Genomic DNA, 17,982 nt, shown 5'->3' with positions numbered 1-17,982 from the left:
TAATAATCCTATAATTATCTGAGAAAGTCCTTCTCCCCCGTATTTCTTTCACCATCCCCAATGTGAAACTAAGCTTTCAAAATTGATCGTGACGCAACTGCATACAAAGGCCAGCAATCCAAAGCAACGGCTTTAATGCAGGTTCTGACAAGTTCTGGAGAACCGGTAGTGGAAATTTTGAGTAGTTCGGAGAACCAGCAAATGCCACCTCTGGCTGACCCCAGAGTGGGGTGGGAATGGACATTTTGCAATATCCTTCCCGCAGGAGTGGGGAGGGAATGGGGATTTTGCAGTATCCTTCCCCTACCATGCCCACCAAGCCACACCATGCCCGCCAAGCCACGCCCAGAGAACTGGTAATAAAAAAATTGAATTTCACCACTGCTTTAATGCATAGAATATTGCATGAGCTTAGTTTAATTCTCAGCCTGTTTAGTTCAGTAAGCATCAGTTAGGAAACAGAAAAATGATAGTTGGTAGTCTCCCCCCACTTCTTGGTTCCCTTCCCCCCCCCTTTTTTTTTAAAAAAAGTGTCTATTTAAATCATACACAGCATGCGCTACCCCAGGGTGATAATTTCTGCTTCAGGCTTTTTGGTGCTTTTGATGAGTTGCAGATGGCTTTCCTGCACAGGTGATGTGGCCCCAGACTGACATCACCAGGACAGCAGCCAAGCCCCATCCCAGCGCCAGGATGACTGAAGCAGCGTGGAATGTATCCGCACAAGCTCCGGAGAAACTTGCCAATACTTACGTTGCTGGGGGTGCTGGGATAAGAGGGGGAAAGGAGGAAGATGCTATTGGGAGACTGAAAGCAAGTTTTATAGAAGAGAGAAGGGATGGTGGTGGGAATTCCCTAGACTCTTTGATGATGAAGATCACACATTCTTCAGAGGGGGATAGGATTCAGCCCAGTGGTTGCTCCAGATTCAACAGGCTAACATAGTTTTTCCACTCTCCCCCTTCAGTCCTGTATTGGAAGAAATTAATCCAGGTTTTTTGCTACTCTCAGGACCCAGCTGTTTTAAGTAAAAACCAGAGCTTCAGGGACAATGAGCTAATGAAATCACAAGCTGTGGTTTTTTAACCTATGAAGGGAAACTTCAGGTTAGGAGTACTTTAAACATTTTTTATGTTTATATTAAAAAAAAAAAAAAACCCAGGGACTTTGAAGACAAGATTTTCTCTACCCAACTCACATGCTGCTCCTTTGGAAGGGCGCTAGGAATGGTGTTGTATTTTTTCTTTTTCACTGATCACTCAAACAAGCAAACTGTGATTATTTCTAACAATAGCTTTTTGGAACATTGTTATGATGCTAAATCATGGCTTGGGGGGGGGCTGTCAAACCAATATAGAAAAGTAGTCCTTTACATCCATCTAGTGGTTATCCAAATTTGTGCAGCTCAAATATAAAATGCCTGAAAATGAAGCCAAAAGGTATCTGAATGTAAAAATACATTTCACACACAAAGCACACAATTGCATTTTATATTCGATTCTTTCAATTAAAATTTTGCAAAAGTGGGCATTTTCAAACATTTGCTTCCACAATGAAACAGACTTGATGGTTTTGCTTGCTTCATAAGCTTATGGACTTAAGTACTAAATCTAGTGTTCTGGATTTGGAATTTCAACCACGTGTGTTGGCTTCTCATCAGGGGTGAAATCCAGCAGGTTTTCACAGGTTCTGGAGAACCGGTAGCGGAAATTTTGAGTAGTTTGGAGAACCGGCAAATACCACCTCTGGCTGGCCCCAGAGTGGGGTGGGAATAGAGATTTTGTAATATCCTTCCCCCAGGAGTGGGGAGGGAATGGGGATTTTGCAGTATCCTTCCCCTGGAGTGGGGTGGGAATGGAGATTTTGCAGTATCCTTCCCCTGCCATGCCCACCAAGCCACGCCCACAGAACCGGTAGTAAAAAAAAATTGGATTTCACCACTGTTTCACATATATCACAGCTAGACAAACTTTGATTGCCCATTCGTAGGAATCTCTTAACATTACAATTCTGATAGGGATTAGGGATTTCTAACAGAGAGCTGTTGGTAATTTTCATCCAATGCTTCTCCCAATTCATTGGGGGAAATTATGATTTGTTGTATAATATATATATACTGCTCAAAAAAATTAAGAGAACACAAGCAGAAGACATCCGAGATCTGAATGAATGAAACAGCCTTATTAAATACTTTGTTCTTTACATACAGTAGTTTATACACTGCTCAAACAACTAAAGGGAACAGAAAACTACTGTATGTAACAAACAAAGTATTTAATAAGGCTGTTTCATTCATTCAGATCTCGGATGTCTTCTGCTTGTGTTCCCTTTATTTTTTGAGCAGTGTATAAGTAAAAATCAGTAGCAATAGTACTTGACTGACCCTTTTTTGGCTTGGAAGCTAAGCAGCTTAACACCTGGTTAGTAATTGGAGGGAAGAGCTCTAAAGAGTACCACAACTACAGGTTTGCAGGAAGTTGAAAAACATCTCAGAAAGAGGCAGTGACAAGCTAAATCCATCATATAAAATTATGAAGAAACCGGAAGGCAAGCTCAGTAAAAGGAAGACTTTATCTGACAGGTATTTAGAGAGTAGGTATGTCCTCAAAGTATAAATACAAATATTAGGAACTGTCTCATTAAACTCTTACAGCAATTCCTGTGAGGGATCTCACGAAGAACGATGGTTCATTGAGGGCACTTCCAAGAAAAGGTCAGCACGCAAGGATGCAATCAAATTAAGTCTTTATTTAGAAGTAAAAGTAGAGTAAAATAAGTTCCCAGGCATGGAGGCATCCATGCCTGGATTGAGCCCATGGATCAGTCCCATAGGAGAGTAGAACAAGAGCAGGGAAAAGCAGGGAGAGCAAGGAAGAGCAACCCCTGTGCAGGGGTTCTTATAGGGGCCCCTGGCCCCTCCCTTACCAATGTGTGAGGGGGCCGAGGACCATTAACTCTCCCCAATGGGGCTGCAGGGTCTGGAGCCCCTTGACCCACCAGTGGGATCAAAGGTGCCTCTTTGCTCCCATCTGGTGGCCTTTGAAGAGACTGCCATGGCTGGCACAAAACACCTAACAATTCCTTTAACAATGAATCATAATAGTATTATTTTTGTCTGTTTAACTCAGAGGTCTTCAAACTTGGCAGCTTTAAGACTTGTGGACTTCAACTTCCATAGCTGGCTGGAGAATTCTGGGAGTTGAAGTCCACAAGTCTTAAAGCTGCCAAGTTTGGGGACCTCTGGTTTAACTTGACATATCTTGTTTCTGGTGGATCTGCATCACCTGAAGTCTTTTTTTTTTTTTATTGAAAAAGTTTTCAAATACAAGTTTTTCCCCCTTTCCCCCCCCTCCTCCCTGACCCCCCCTCACCACCCATCCCTCCCTGTGACGACTTCTTCACAACAATAACCTAATTCATAACTAATTACATAATATTTTACCATTCCCTTACTCCCTCCTCTAAATACTGACCATTAGCATAATATTATTATAACTCCCATTTTAACAATAATCTGCCCTTTTTCTCCTCCGCCAAACCTATATCTATATATTATTACAACAACATTTCCTACTTTAACATTTAATCTTTTATATATATTAATATAACATTTCAAAGCAGCCTTATCCCTACATCCAAATTTAACATTTATTCAATTCTATCCATTTCCTCCACTCCCCTAAATATATCACTTAAAAATCCCTTTGCTTAAACTAATCAGTCAATAAACCAACCTAATTCCACCCAGTTTCCTACAAAATTACCATGCACTACAATTCTAAGTCTTTTTTTTTTAATGGTCAGACTGATTTCTGGTCATTATTTGGTGCATCCCAATAAAGATAACTTTTTGAAGTCGTTAAGCTTCAAGCCTTTCTAAGTCGTTAACTTCCAGCCTTTCTAAACGTAAGTTTTAAAACCCTGAAAACTGATTCAGTCACTTTTGACTCTCTGCAGTTCTACATGGCTATGGGAATGTTGCAAGCACAGATTTGTTTACATGCTTATGAGTCTATTGCAAGGATCCCCAACCCCCAGTCTGTGGATGGGCTCTGATCTACAGGATGTCAGAAACTGGTCCATGCAAAAAAAGGGAAACCCCATCTGCAGGATGCAGGCAGCACATGAAACCGCGCCCCCTTCCGTCCACAGAAAAACCTCTCTTCACGGAAGTATTCCATGGAGTTCAAAAGGTTGGGGGCTATTGAGTTCGTGGACAACTAGCAAGAAATCAGCCTTTATTAATTCTGGCAATAATGGCACATAGAGAACCAGTAGCAATCAGAACTTGTTAGCCTGCAAATTAGTCAAGATCTTATCCCAATCCCTCAAGCCTGTTCCCAAACAGCCATATGTTTCCCCCCTCCACTTCATAACAATAGAATAACATGAATTATTAGTATTTTCCTAGGTTTCTATTCTCACTTTGATGGCAAAGCTTCAAATTCTAAATATGGTTACATTGGCAGTTTCGCACTTTGACTTCCCCTAATCACAAGAAGGATCCCAGAAGATGGGACAAGCATCAGTCTCCTCCAATGGGACCATAGATGGCATCTTCTTAGGCTGCAACTCTTTGCCAGTTCTGAAGTTGCATTTGTTGACTTGAAACAATATTTTCTCATCCAGAGGTACATTGACAAAGAAGTATATCAAAACAGCTTGTAATTGCAAGACCCCAATTACAATTTTGTGCAACCAAGAGAGGCTCATACTGAGCCAGCATCAGGAATATGCTTTGATCTCACTAAATTTAAACATCTATTAGCAATAGCAATAGCCCTCAGACCTATATACTGCTTCATAGTGCTTTGCAACCCTCTCTAAGCAGTTTACAGTCAATACATTGCCCCCAACAATCTGAGTCCTCATTTTACTGACCTCAGAAGGATGGAAAGCTGAGTCAACCTTGAGCCGATGAGAATTAAAGTGCTGGCAATTAGCAGAATTAGCCTGCAATACTGCATTCTAACCATTGCATGACCACTGCTTAATTTATTTTTTAAATGTTTGCAAAAGTCTAACGAGTGAAGTAAGGCACTTATATAGCAATAGCAGTAGTATTTAGACTTATATTCCACTTCACAGTGCTTTACAGCCCTCTCTACCTGGTTTACAGAGTCAGCCTATTGCCCCCAACAATCTGGGCCCTCATTTTACCAACCTCGGAAGGAGGGAAGGCTGAGTCAGTCTTGAGCCAGTGAGGATCGAATTCCTGGCAGTCAGCAGAATTAGCCTGTAGTACTGCATTCTCACCACTGCACCACCATGGCTACATCAAGTTTATGCTGACATAAATTAATCACAAAATCTGAGGTTTTGAATTTAATGGCACCAGGCAGTTAATACTAAATTGGGATTGATTGGAAGGCTTCACTGATAATGAGATGAATGTACGAGTAGTTCTTGACTTACAGCCATTGGTCTGAAGTTACAACGGCACTGAAAAAAGTGACTTATAACTGTTTTTCACATGACTGTTGCAGCATCCCCATGGTCACATGATTAAAATTTGGGTGCTTGGCAACTGGCTCATATTTATGACAGTTGCGGTGTTCTAGGGTCATGTGATCACCAATAGCCGCATGTTTCACTGAACCACTGCAGTGGTTCACTTAACAACTGTGGCAGAAAGGTGGTAAAATGAGACAAAAACTCACTTAATAATTTCCTTGTTTACCAATGGAAATTTTGGGCTCAACTGGGAATGTAAGTCGAGGATTATCTGTATAGATCCAGCTGAGTTGCCTGATCATCAGAGGCTTTTAAAAGCATTTATTTTTTTACAACCTCTTCGGCCAAAGAGGTTGTAGAAAAAACGCTTTTTAAAGTTTTTTTTTAAAAAAAGTTGGCCACGCCCACTCAGTCACATTACCCCCCTCAAGCCACGCCCACAGAACCGGTAATAACAAATTTTACATTTCACCACTGCCTAGAATGCTATAGATCTGCAAAAGAAAAAAAAAAAAAAAGGCCAGGCAAAATTAACTTTTGAAATGCAGATCTCATCCCACAGTGTGTGTTTGAAGCTCACCGTTCACGCTCCTGTTCCAGGAGGTTGGTAAAGTCATCACTTTTGTTCATATAATCAGTATGTTTGTGCTTCTCATTTTCCAGCTCGTAAACTGTGCGTCGATGGCACTTTTCTGCCAAAAGAAGCTGCTCAAGCATGCGCCGATATGTTTCCTTCTGCTTTTCTTCCAATCTGTCCAGCTGGTTTATTGAAACATAAAAGGGATGGTGTTAAACAGGTCATTGGCTGACTTTGTTTAATTTACCCAGCAAGGAATCTGTCATACAGAAAAGACATGTACTTGGTTACTGTTTCTGATCTGCCAGCATTTGAATGTGCTCATCACATTGGATGTCCTAATTAACTACCGAGGAAAGACGTTCACATTTTGGTTACATTGAGCTATTTGAGGAATGAGCTTTCCAGGTCTGGAGCTTGGTGAGAGCGGTTCCAGGTTCCTCCAAATGACTGGGGATGGTGGAACTTGCTGAATGCTGTTGTGGCCTGCCGGCAGCCAGCAAAGCTGGCAGCAGAGTCGGACAGTGAGGAGGTTGGGGAGAAACTTGGGCCAGTCCTGGGGGCTGGGGAAAGCTCAGACGAGGGCTCTGCGTCAGAGGCAGAGAGGGAGTTAGACAGCAGTGAGGCAGAGGAACAGCTGGAGCCCCTTCCCAGTGTGCACATGCGCAGAGCTGCCAGAAGACAAGAACAACTCAGAAAGCAAGGTCGACTCAGGAGTAAAGCCACAACTTGGAGGTGATTGGCCCCTCCCATAGAAAATAAAAGAGGAGTGAACAGGGAGTGGGCTTTTGCAGGAAACAATTCGTTCGTTCTCTGAGAGAGACTGTGCCAAGTTTTGCCTTGTACTGCGGTTGAAAACAAGTTATGTGGCAGCTTGCCAAACGAGATAAGCTGTGTTGAGAAATATTCCTTTGAACAAGGTTTGTTTGGACAAACCTTGCTGACTGTGAATGAACGTAATTCGCAGTCGTGTAAATAAAAGAGGTTTTGCCGGGACTAATTCCTGCCTCCTGCTTGTTAAGGGAGCCTAGGTCAGAACAAATGCTTTAAAGACAGTTGCTTTACTCATAAAAGTAGAAATATAGTGAAATTCCTATGGATGCCTTCTTGAACAAGAGATTAATGTGCAAACAGTGTGAATGAACATGTACTTCAAAGCTTGATGAGAATGTATCCTTTCCTCTTGTTTTCTGGCCACTAACATTTCTCACCAGAAAGCATCCATAGGAATCTCACTGTATTTTATGAGTAAAGTGTCTATATTTAAAGCATTCAGCAAGTTCCATCGTCCCCGGTCATTTGGAGGCACCTGGAATCTATCTAGGTCACCCAATCTTGGCTTATGATTTCTCAGCCATTGCTTCAATTTCATCAATCTGATCAGATTCTAGATGTGAGGAAACCTCTTCATGATTGCTCTAATGAAAACTGACAAGCATCACAACAGCACATCCTGAAAATAATCATGTCAGGAAATAACCCTGCAGATGCCCTCAGCCAAGCCAGCTGGTAATTTATACACAACTGTGCAACAGAGAAGTTCTATCAATGCCTTTGCTAGTTGGAGCAGATTCAACTGCATGCAGATGTCACTGTGGTTTGCTTTCTGTTGCATTGGGTTGTTGAGGAATGTAAAATTGCTAACATTCCAGTATCCTAGTTTCAACTTCAGAGCTAGAGAAATCTTGAGAAGTGAAATTACAGTTAGCAATAGGATGCCTTCCCTGGAAGTAGGGTTGCCATTTTACAATCTGCTTTTGGGAGTTTCTGATGTTAGTACCCTTTAATGATAGCTCAGGGCAAGCAGCAGAATGCAAGTTGAAGAAAAAAATTCAAAAGACCCTCAAAAGTGCTCACCTCTGAAATGGGCTTTTCATAAACATCTTCTACTGATTTCTCTTTGGAAAGGAGAGCATCTCTATGCAATATTCGGAGGACGTTCTCTGGGGCTGCAGAACCATAGTGTGCCTCTAGGATTTCAGGTCTGATTTTCTCGGTCTTCAGCATGTGGATCACATCATCTCTAGCCTGCAAATTGAGACTTCAGTATTATTACCATTCTAACACTAAGTCAACATTATCGTGAAATAATAGCATTCTTTGTTGCTTTTCTGTTATCAGCACAGTGCTGTGTTCTAAAGTGCATCTACTGAATTATTAAGATTTAACAGATGTGGGTTAATAAAAGGTTTTTTGATTCCTTCCCTGTGAAGCCCCATATATGGAAAAGACAACAAAATTAGAACAGAGGGAAGAATCTGGGTTCTTTCTTTTACAAAGCCGGATGATGGAGGCCTCAAAAATGTGAATTGGGATGGAGACAATATTCTCTCCAGGATCACCCATTTAAAATTGATTGGCAGACTGTTTCAAAAAGGGTGCAGACAACCCAGCAGTGAAATTCACCTTCACTACCAGTTTGGGAACGGGAGCGTGCAGGAGTGTGCGCGCTATGCACACACACACCTCTTCTGCACATGCACAGAACCTTCTGCGCATGCGCAGATGGTAAAAAACTGGGACGTAATAACGTTCCAGTGGGTAGGTGGAGCCTCCCGCCACCGGCGCTACCAGTTCGGCGAGCTGGATAGAACCGGGGGGATTTCACCGCTGAGGCAACCTTTCCCAAACATAGTATGAAAATGATCTAAGGCAGGGGTCGGCAACCTTAAACACTCAAAGAGCCACAAAGGTCCTAACCGGAAGTCCCCCGTTCAGTTCTGGAGCTGACCGGAAGTCCTGTTCCCCCACCTTAGAGTCTTCTCCTAGTGCGGCATCCTTTTTCCTCTGCCAACCGGAAGTCCGGTTCCCCCACAATAGAGTCTCCTAGCGAGGCATCCTTTTTCCTCTACCTGTCCTAACCAAAAGCCCTATCAATTACGGAGCTGACCGGCGACAAGGAGCCGCAGCCACAGAGGGATGAAAGAGTCACATGCTGCTCTAGAGCCGCAGGTTGCTGATCCCTGATCTAAGTTTCTAAAGACGACCCCAGTAAATGTTTGTGTTAACTCTCACAACATTCAGTGTGAGCTTAGAGTAAAATTCTGGAAGAGAGAGTCTCAACAGAAGTGGAAAAGACTGGAATAAAAAGAAAGGAGATGAAGGGGATGCTTATTGACGGCTGTTAACTATAATAGGGAAATTAATTTCCATGTTTGAAAGGCCATATATTTCTAAATTACAGATTCCTAGGGCAAACAAAAGATGGTTATCTTATTGTGCCATGTTTTTTTTGTGCAGTCGTACATGTGATTTTAAACTGAATTAGGATGAGTAGTGCCCCCACATTGAGGAATTAAAGCAAGTTTCAGCCCTTCACCATTTTATTGCTTACTACGTTTTAAAGGTATGCAATGTTTTTGTATTTGTTGGGTTTGGGGTTTTTTCCCCCTTTGCACACTGCTCAGAATCATACTGTCTGAGTTGGGTGACCACATAAAAGGAAGAAAGACTCTTTTTCTTTAAAAAAAGTTGTGTCTCCTTGTTTAAAGTATTTATATCCCACTCTTTACCTTGAGAGTCTCCCAGAAATCTTCCAGATTAAAAAAAAAACCCAGATGTGGCACATAAGGAAAGGAGACTGCACACAAGAAGAGTTTTTAATGACTTGTAACTTTGTAACAGAGAATGTGGTGGCTCAGTGGCTAAGATGCTGAGCTTGTCAATCAGAAGGTCGGCAGTTCAGCGGTTCGAATCCCTAGTGCCGCTTTACAGAGTGAGCTCCCGTTACTTGTCCAACTTCTGCCAACTTAGCAGTTCGAAAGCACGTAAAAAATGCAAGTAGAAAAATAGGGACCACTTTGGTAGGAAGGTAACAGCATTCCGTGCGCCTTCAGTGTTGAGTCATGCCGGCCACATGACCACGGAGACGTCTTTGGACAGCGCTGGCTCTTTGGCTTAGAAACGGAGATGAGCACCACCCCCTAGAGCGGGAAACAATTAGCATGCATGTGTGGGGGAAACTTTACCTTTACCTTTTAACTTTGTAAGGAACATATTGGCCATTTATGAAGGACTGTTCAGGAGTTTCCAGATAACACTGTTATCTCCAGAGCAGGTATTATTATTGTGTTTCCGTACAGGGTAATTAAACCTAGTAACCTTTCTGAGAAGGAAGAAAAGGGTCAACCTTGCTATTAGTAACACCCTCACCAGCAACTAGTAGATATGGCAATTCCATACTGCTCCTCCTTTTCCTCAGATGACTCACAGATTTGGTGACTGGATCCTGAACTACTCTTTGTTGAGCTTGTGTGAAAAATCCTTTGGAATATAGAAATATATTTGGAATATAGAAATTGGGCCGTTGAGTTATGCATTGTGGTGAGGAGAGGAACCCATGACCTTTTCTTATATCTGATCCTGTTACACCACAGCTGTCACACTATTAATAAACTGACAAGTAGGACAGAGGGCACAAATCAGGATTCGTCGTGTTAGAATAATTCACAACAAAAATATGGACTTAGTGTAAACTTACGATGATCCATTTATTGGTGCTTATGTTTATATTCTTAGCTGTGTACCACCGAGGATACAAGAACGACACTTAATAATGGCCTTGATGCTCTTGTCTTTCCTTTTCATCTCAGGGATATGAATGAAAAGATTGCTACCTCTGTCTTTGTTACAGAGCATTGTTGCTGAAATTTAAAGGTATGGTGACCATTGGTCACCATACCTTTAATGATAAGCCATTTTCTGACTCCTAATTAGAATTCACTCTACCCCAGGTAAAGAGTACCTGGACTTCACTGACCTTTATGGACATACCCATGCAGTTTTTAGCAGAGATGAAATCTAAATTTTGTTACTACCAGTTCTGTGGGCGTGGGTTGTGGGTGTGGCGTGGCTTGGTAGGTGTGGCAGGGGAAGCATACTGTAAAATCTCCATTCCCACCCCACTCCAGGGGAAGGATACTGCAAAATCTCCATTCCCACCCTACTCGGGGGCCAGCCAGAGGTGGTATTTGCCGGTTCTCCGGACTACTCAAAATTTTCGCTACCAGTTCTACGAATGGCTCAAAATTTCTGCTACCGGTTCTCCAGAACCTGTCAGAACATACTGGATTTCACCTCTGGTTTTTAGGGGAATTAAGAACTGCCTTGCTATTGCCTTCCCCCAAGATGTGTTTTTGAACATCCCAGTCTAACCTACAGCCTGAGGCTTCCTGGACGACTTCATCTCATATATTTTTTTCCAAATCCCCTAAAATTCCTGTTAGGGGAGTGTCAGGCCTGGAAGCCATCTTTTTCATTGGATCTTCAGGCCTGCCACATTTACTATTGTCAGAAACTGGAAGGGGGGGTTGTATGGAGCATGGGTGATATATAGTCATAATAACATTCCTTTCTCAGAGAGTCAAGGACATCTTGCCCTGTACCTAGACAGCTGGAACTGGGAGGCATCCGCCAGTTGGGATGGTGCTTGGATTGGACCATGTGATGGACATGTGGGTGTTGGGAAGGGACCTGAACTTTCCTTTGGGTGGGGAAAACCTGGAAGTTTTCAGATTCGGGTTTTCCCAAATATGCCAATATGACATCTCTAATAAAATAGAACTTTGAGGAAACTCAAGCCTCGGAGTGTTCTTTCATTGGGGGTGTTACTTGGAACCCTGACATGGACATACCCATGCAGTTTTTAGGGGAATTAAGAACTGGCTTGCTATTGCCTTCCCCCAAGATGTGTTTTTGAACTTCCCAGTCTAACCTACAGCCTGAGGTGTCCTAGGCGACTTCATCTCATTCCCCCCCCCAAAACCCCTAAAATTCCTGTTAGGGGAGAGACCCGCAGAGATGTATTATGATGCACGATAGGAACAAAATCAACCTAGGTCTGGTCTGCTGCTGTCTTTTAAAGATATGCCTACTTGTCAGAACAGCAGCTTCCAATAAATGGGTATTCTAACTCGATATCTTGGGAGTTACCATCCAACACATCTGTGGGGCAGGATAGGATATCTCATTCATAGCAGACATCAATTAATCATTCCAAACGGTATTAATGGAACTTCTGTAGTTCCTAAAATAGCAATTGTTGAACAATTGGCATCAGTTTCTGGGACTGCCAGAGCCCTCTTTGGAAAAACCCCTCCCCCACCCAAAGATTGAGGTCACCCCAACCTTTTATCCTTCAAGAAAGTGTCAAAAACTTGCCTTTTCACCCTGGCATTGGGCCAGGACAAAAGATGAGCTTGTCTTTTGGATGGTGGAGGGTATAAAGAGGCCCAGGTTTATGTTGTTGAAATGTTAGCATTTAGTTTTTTTAAAAAAAAAAAATTGTGTGGTTTTAATTATAATACAGAAAGTCCTTGACTTATACAACAGTTTGTTTAGTGATCGTTCGAAGTTATAATGGCACTGAAAAAAGTGACCTGTGACCATTTTTCACACTTATGACCATTGAGCATTCCCATGATCACATGACCAAAATACAGACACTTGGCAACTGATTCATATTTATGACGGTTGCAGTGTCTCAGGGTCAAGTGACCACGTTTTGTGACCCTGTGACAAGCAAAGTCAAGAGGGAACCAGATTCACAGTAACAACTGTGTTACTAATTGAACAACTGCAGTGAATCACTTAACAACTGTGGCAAGAAAATGGTCGTAAAATGGGGCCAAACTCAAACTTATCAAAGATCTCACTTAGCAATAGAAATTTTGGACTCAGTTATGGTCATAAATTGAGGATTACCTGTATTATCTGGGGGATTTTATAATTCTATGTATGGCGTTCCAATGTATCACAATGGAGTTGTGATGTAAATAAATCTTCTAAATAAATAAATGGTATTCTTGTTACATACATCAGTTACATCACAATCCCTATTTAAAGAGAAACCAGCTGGCTTTTGTGCACCGTTCTAGTTTAACAGTGCGGTATTCATCAGATATGTCTTTCAAGAACACAGTTTTGACTGCTATTACTCATCTCTTCAGGTAAATTTTGTTTAATGAATATTAGACACCTGATAATGTCTAAGAAGGGTTGGTTAAAAACACCTATGTTTTGCACCAGCAATTCAGGAACTGGAGCTCCTGACTCATGAACTTTAGGCTTACTTATTTATTTATTTATTTATTTATTTATTTATTTATTTATTTATTTATTTATTTATTTATTTATTTATTTATTTATTATATTTCTATACCGCCTTTCTCCCGTAGGACTCAAGGCGGTGTACAGTCAAGAAAAATATAGACACACAAACATCATAAAATTGCTAATTAAAATTATTACTTAGTTTGGTCAATCAAATAAAACCCAGAATTAGATAACATTTAAAAAATCATTCACATGTTCGTATGTTTAGCCCCGCCGGTTGGAACATCAGGGTCTTGAGGGCACGGCGGAAAGCACGGAGATCAGGGATATTCCGTATCTCCGGGGGCAGTTCATTCCAAAGGGTTGGAGCCCCCACAGAGAAGGCCCTCCCCCTGGGAGTCGCCAGTCGACATAATTTGACTGACGATACCCTGAGTAGTCCCTCCCTGTGAGAACGAACTGGTCGGTAGGAGGCTATTGGTGGCAAAAGACGGTCTCGTAGGTACCCAGGTCCTAAGCCATGGAGCGCTTTAAAGGTGATAACTAACATCTTGAATCGCACCCGGAAGACCACCGGGAGCCAGTGCAGCTCGCGTAGGAGAGGTGTTACATGGGCGTAACGAGCTGCGCCCATAATCACCCGCGCGGCTACGTTCTGGACCAGTTGGAGCCTCCGGGTGCTTTTCAAGGGGAGCCCCATGTAGAGAGCATTACAGTAGTCCATACGGGAGGTAACTAGGGCATGAGTGACCGTGCGCAAGGCGTCCCGATCCAGAAAGGGACGCAACTGGCGGATCAGGCGAACCTGATAAAAGGCACCCCTGGCCACGGCCGTCAAATGATCTTCTAAAGATAACCGTGAATCCAGGAGGACACCCAAGTTGCAGGCCATCTCTGTGGGGAGCAAGATCTCATTCCCTATTGTCAGTGATGGTACTAGCTGACTATACCGGGACGCCGGAAGCCACAGCCACTCGGTCTTGGAGAGGTTGAGTCTTAGGCTTATGCTACTAATACTGTACTTCAGACTGAAATTCACAAGACTGTCAACATGTATATTTTGGCTGTATTCCCAGATCTTGGAATTTATTAAGGTATCAGTAATTGCTGATATAACATTAAAGGGAAACAGTTACACCTGATTTGCACAAGCTGATCTCTGATCTCTGTGGCTTAATAAAGCATAACAAACTCCAGCTATTATAAATTTCTTCAGGGACTTTTAAAGCTACTTTTCCCACAAATTGATGATTTTTATTTTTTTTTTAAGTCACAAACCTGTTACTTAGGACTCAAATAAGGAATGAACCTGTCTGACTAGTTCAACGAGTTGAACTCCGTAACCCATCTCCCATTTGCTGACTAACGCTTCCGTAATAGTAGCTAATAAAATTTTATGTCCCAAAGGCAAGATGCTGTACTGAGCTGTCCATTAGTCTAAAACAAGAATTTGTTGCATTTTTCCTCATTTTGCAGTGCCTCCAATGGATCTGAGAATACCACTTCCCCCTGCCCACCTCCAATCCCTGCAAAGGTTTGGTTGCTGATAGTAGTACTGATGCAAAGAAATGGCATTTTACACACCATGTTTTGGAAGAGATCAAAGAGATCCTATTGCTGCCTGCCGACAGAGCTTTGCCTCTGTTTTATTGCCAGAAAATTACACCGATGATGTCACTTCGGTCTAAAGAGAACACATCACCCGAGCTCTAGGCTGACATAATTCATTATCTGTGGTCTGGTCCAAGAGTACTGAATTCCCATGACAAGGAATTAAAGTTACTCTGTTTGAAGTTTGAAGGGTTGAAAGATACCACTTCTCATTTTCCTGACACTGAAAAGCAGTTTTGTTCTGTGCTATTATCAGACTACAAGGAGGGTTGCTAAAGCCTATCATTCCGCGATCCTTGGCAGTACAAGAAGCAACTCAAAAGGTCATTGTAGATTGTGTACACAAATTGAAATGTGTTGTGATATGTCTTGCATGCTTCAAGAATTAGCACATCACAGTGGGTAAATCAGCTGACTTGGGGGAAGCTGTAGCTGGCTATTATAAATGTGCCCATGGACAAAGTTAACTCTCTGTAGAGTCTATGATCAGTGACTAGGGTGACTGAAGGTAAATTAAATTAAATAGTCCAGTTATCTTATTCACCCACTACTGTAGTCCGGGGGTCTCCATACTTAGCAACTTTAAGACTTGTAGGCTTCAACTCCCAGAATTCACCAGCCAGCTCTGCTGGGAGTTGAAGTCCACAAGTCTTAAAGTTGCCAGGTTTGGGGACCACTGCTGTAGACTCACAGAAGACAAGATTTTTCTTTACTTTTTTTTACAGGTGTCCCTTGGATACTGCATATTAAAGCCCCCCTTTTTTCCAATTTGTTGCTCTTCATATGTGATGGCAAACAACTTCCAGAGCCAATGGGGGATTCTGAGAGTTGTAGAGGTACTACATCATAGAGCTTTGGTGGCGCAGCAGACTAAAGTGCTGTTAATTAGCAACAGCTGCCTGCAATTACTGCAAGTTTGAATCTCACCAGGCTCAAGGTTGACTCAGCCTTCCATCCTTTCGAGGTAGGTAAAATGAGGACCCGGATTGTGGGGGCAATAAGCTGACTTTGTATAAAAAAGAACACAGCTTGGAGGGGGGGGGTGAAACTCCTACTAAGCAGGTATATACAAAAGTATGAAGGCTATTGCTTAATGCATTGTAAGCCACCCTGAGTCTCCGGAGAAAGGCGGCATATAAATTGAACCAATAAATAATAAATAAATAAATAAGCTTTGCTGGCTGGGAATCCTGGGAATGGAAGTCCTAAAATATCTCGTAGGTATTCAAGACTTCTTGCATTGTGTTTTTTAAAGGTATCCTGCTTTTCTTCCTCCCACCCCATCTCCAACCCCCAAAAATGAGTTGCAAGGAAGTAGGGACTCTTCTCTCTGTCTCTGTCCCTCTCCCTCCCCCTCCCTCTGTCTCTCAGCAATCTGAGAAGATTTCCTACTTGGATTTTCAGTAAAGTCACTGAAAAAGGATGGAACTGTGTTGTTTACCTTTTCTATGTATCTTCAAAATATTATAGCAAACTTCCTCAATTTGGATACACTCTGGATGATTTGGAATATAATTTCCATTTTCATGGATGATTGAAATTGTAGTCCATGCAATGCATTATGGCTGCTTATCTTCCAACAAAAACAAGAGCATTTCTCCCCCCCCTTCCAATCCTACTGCATTATTTAAAATTTATTATACAGAACAGACAAATTAACACATGTATCCTCATTACGAAAGTGATCGCTTACATATACTGATACATGCAAAGATATTAAATTATTGAAATTGTCTGCCCTGCCAGAATCTTCGTCCTGGTTTACTTTGCACTTGGATCATCCTTTTTCTGGCCAGGTTTCACATTTCTTAACTTGACCATTCCAGGAAATATATGAGGAAATAGATTTAAAACTCATTAGGGAAATTACTTCATAAAAAAATAGAGAAGTCTTTGGAATCTTTATCTCACTAGCAGCTTTTCTTTTAGATTAGCAGACCGTGTGAATCAATGCAAATTGAGTTTCCCTTCCATTATTTTGCTAGGATATGGCTTTCTGCATTTTCTGGTCAGATTTTCCAGTTGTGTAAGAATACTTAATGTGTAAGGGAGTTACCAGGCAGGTCTATAGTCTCTTGGTAGGGTAGTAATTGTTTCTTTTCTCACTAGTGAATTTTGGATGTTGTTCTGAGACCGATGATATCATGCAGATGATGTCATAGAGAGGCTTAGATGGTGAATAACAGAGCTCTCATTTCCTTATAGAGATCAGGGAATGCTGTTAATGTTTTTGAAATTGAAGATGAGATTCACAGGGCAGATTTCTCTTTCTCACAAGCAGGGGGAGGGAGAGAGGGGCTGCAAATATCCTCTCTAATATCTTACAATGATATGTTTTGATAGACTGAAGGTAACAGAACTCTATTCCATTTTCTTCAACTTAGTTTGAGTTTCTTTTCTGGAAAAGATTGCTCTCTATCTACACGGTGAAAATCAAGTGGAACCAACCTCTACCTTAGCGTGATAGGACAATAGAAAAATTTTCTAATGACAAAAGCAGGCTCTTTCCAAAACAGCCATCCAGAGAGTAGCAATTGGGTTTGTTCTACAGACAAACTGTGATCAAGCTACTATTCTGATTCACTGAAAATACTGGGAGACACTTCTGAGCATGTGCAGGACGCATGTAGAAGTATCTAACCGCTACTGGATGCAGCAAATTAGAAGCTTTGAGGAAGCAAATCACACCGTTGTTGCACATCACTGAAGTGAATCATAACTTAAAATCTCTCCTCAAAGCAAAGAGCTGCCTTCTCATGGGAGGCGGGAGGGACAAAAGACCAAGATGGCAGGAGGACCATGTGATGGAAACCACACTCCATGGTCTTTCCTGTAGATATCAGTGCTTCTCCCGTAGCCCTAGTTTGTAGTTTACCATGTTGTGGGAGCTCGGCCATTGTCTTAGCATATTCTGGAATCACATTAGCATTGTAAACTACCATATAATAGAGGTTGAGCACAACATTCTTTGTAAACATAGAAGTTGTGCATTGTTAACACTTTATTAAGTAAGCCCAGCCAACCATAGCGTTAGAGGGAGCCTGGTAGATGATTTAGTGTAGTGCATTTCTCAGTAGGAGAGAAGGAATGGACAAAGACTATCACAGCAGATGGCTTTTCATCCTCTGCTGAAAACCTAGTAACAGCAATAGAACTTAGTCTTATATACCGCTCCATCATGCACTCTCTGGGCAGTTTACATTATCATCATGTTGCCCCCAACAATCTGGCTCCTTGTTTTGATTGAAAGATGATAGATAGCTAGACAGATATAGATAGGCAGGTAG

General features: G+C 41.9%; 1 protein-coding gene across 4 annotated transcripts in view; it reads right to left on the bottom strand.

Annotated features, from left to right (window-relative positions):
- Positions 1-17,982, bottom strand: part of FILIP1 (filamin A interacting protein 1) — a 93,160-nt gene that overhangs the window by 29,803 nt on the left and 45,375 nt on the right. For all 4 annotated transcript variants that reach the window (XM_070932897.1, XM_070932899.1, XM_070932898.1 and 1 more), the window contains exons 3-4: positions 7,889-8,059; positions 6,035-6,213 (exon numbers count right to left, since the gene is read on the bottom strand). In XM_070932897.1, coding sequence (XP_070788998.1) covers positions 6,035-6,213; positions 7,889-8,059 — 350 coding nt within the window. The remainder of the gene's footprint in view (positions 1-6,034; positions 6,214-7,888; positions 8,060-17,982) is intronic.

Source organism: Pituophis catenifer, unplaced genomic scaffold, assembly GCF_029215685.1.
Source record: "Pituophis catenifer annectens isolate HBS135680 unplaced genomic scaffold, rPitCat1.0.hap2 SCAF_1, whole genome shotgun sequence".
In the NCBI taxonomy this organism is placed as follows: domain Eukaryota; kingdom Metazoa; phylum Chordata; class Lepidosauria; order Squamata; family Colubridae; genus Pituophis; species Pituophis catenifer.
Note: the sequence above shows the minus strand (reverse complement) of the source record. Positions and strands in the feature narration are given on the sequence as shown.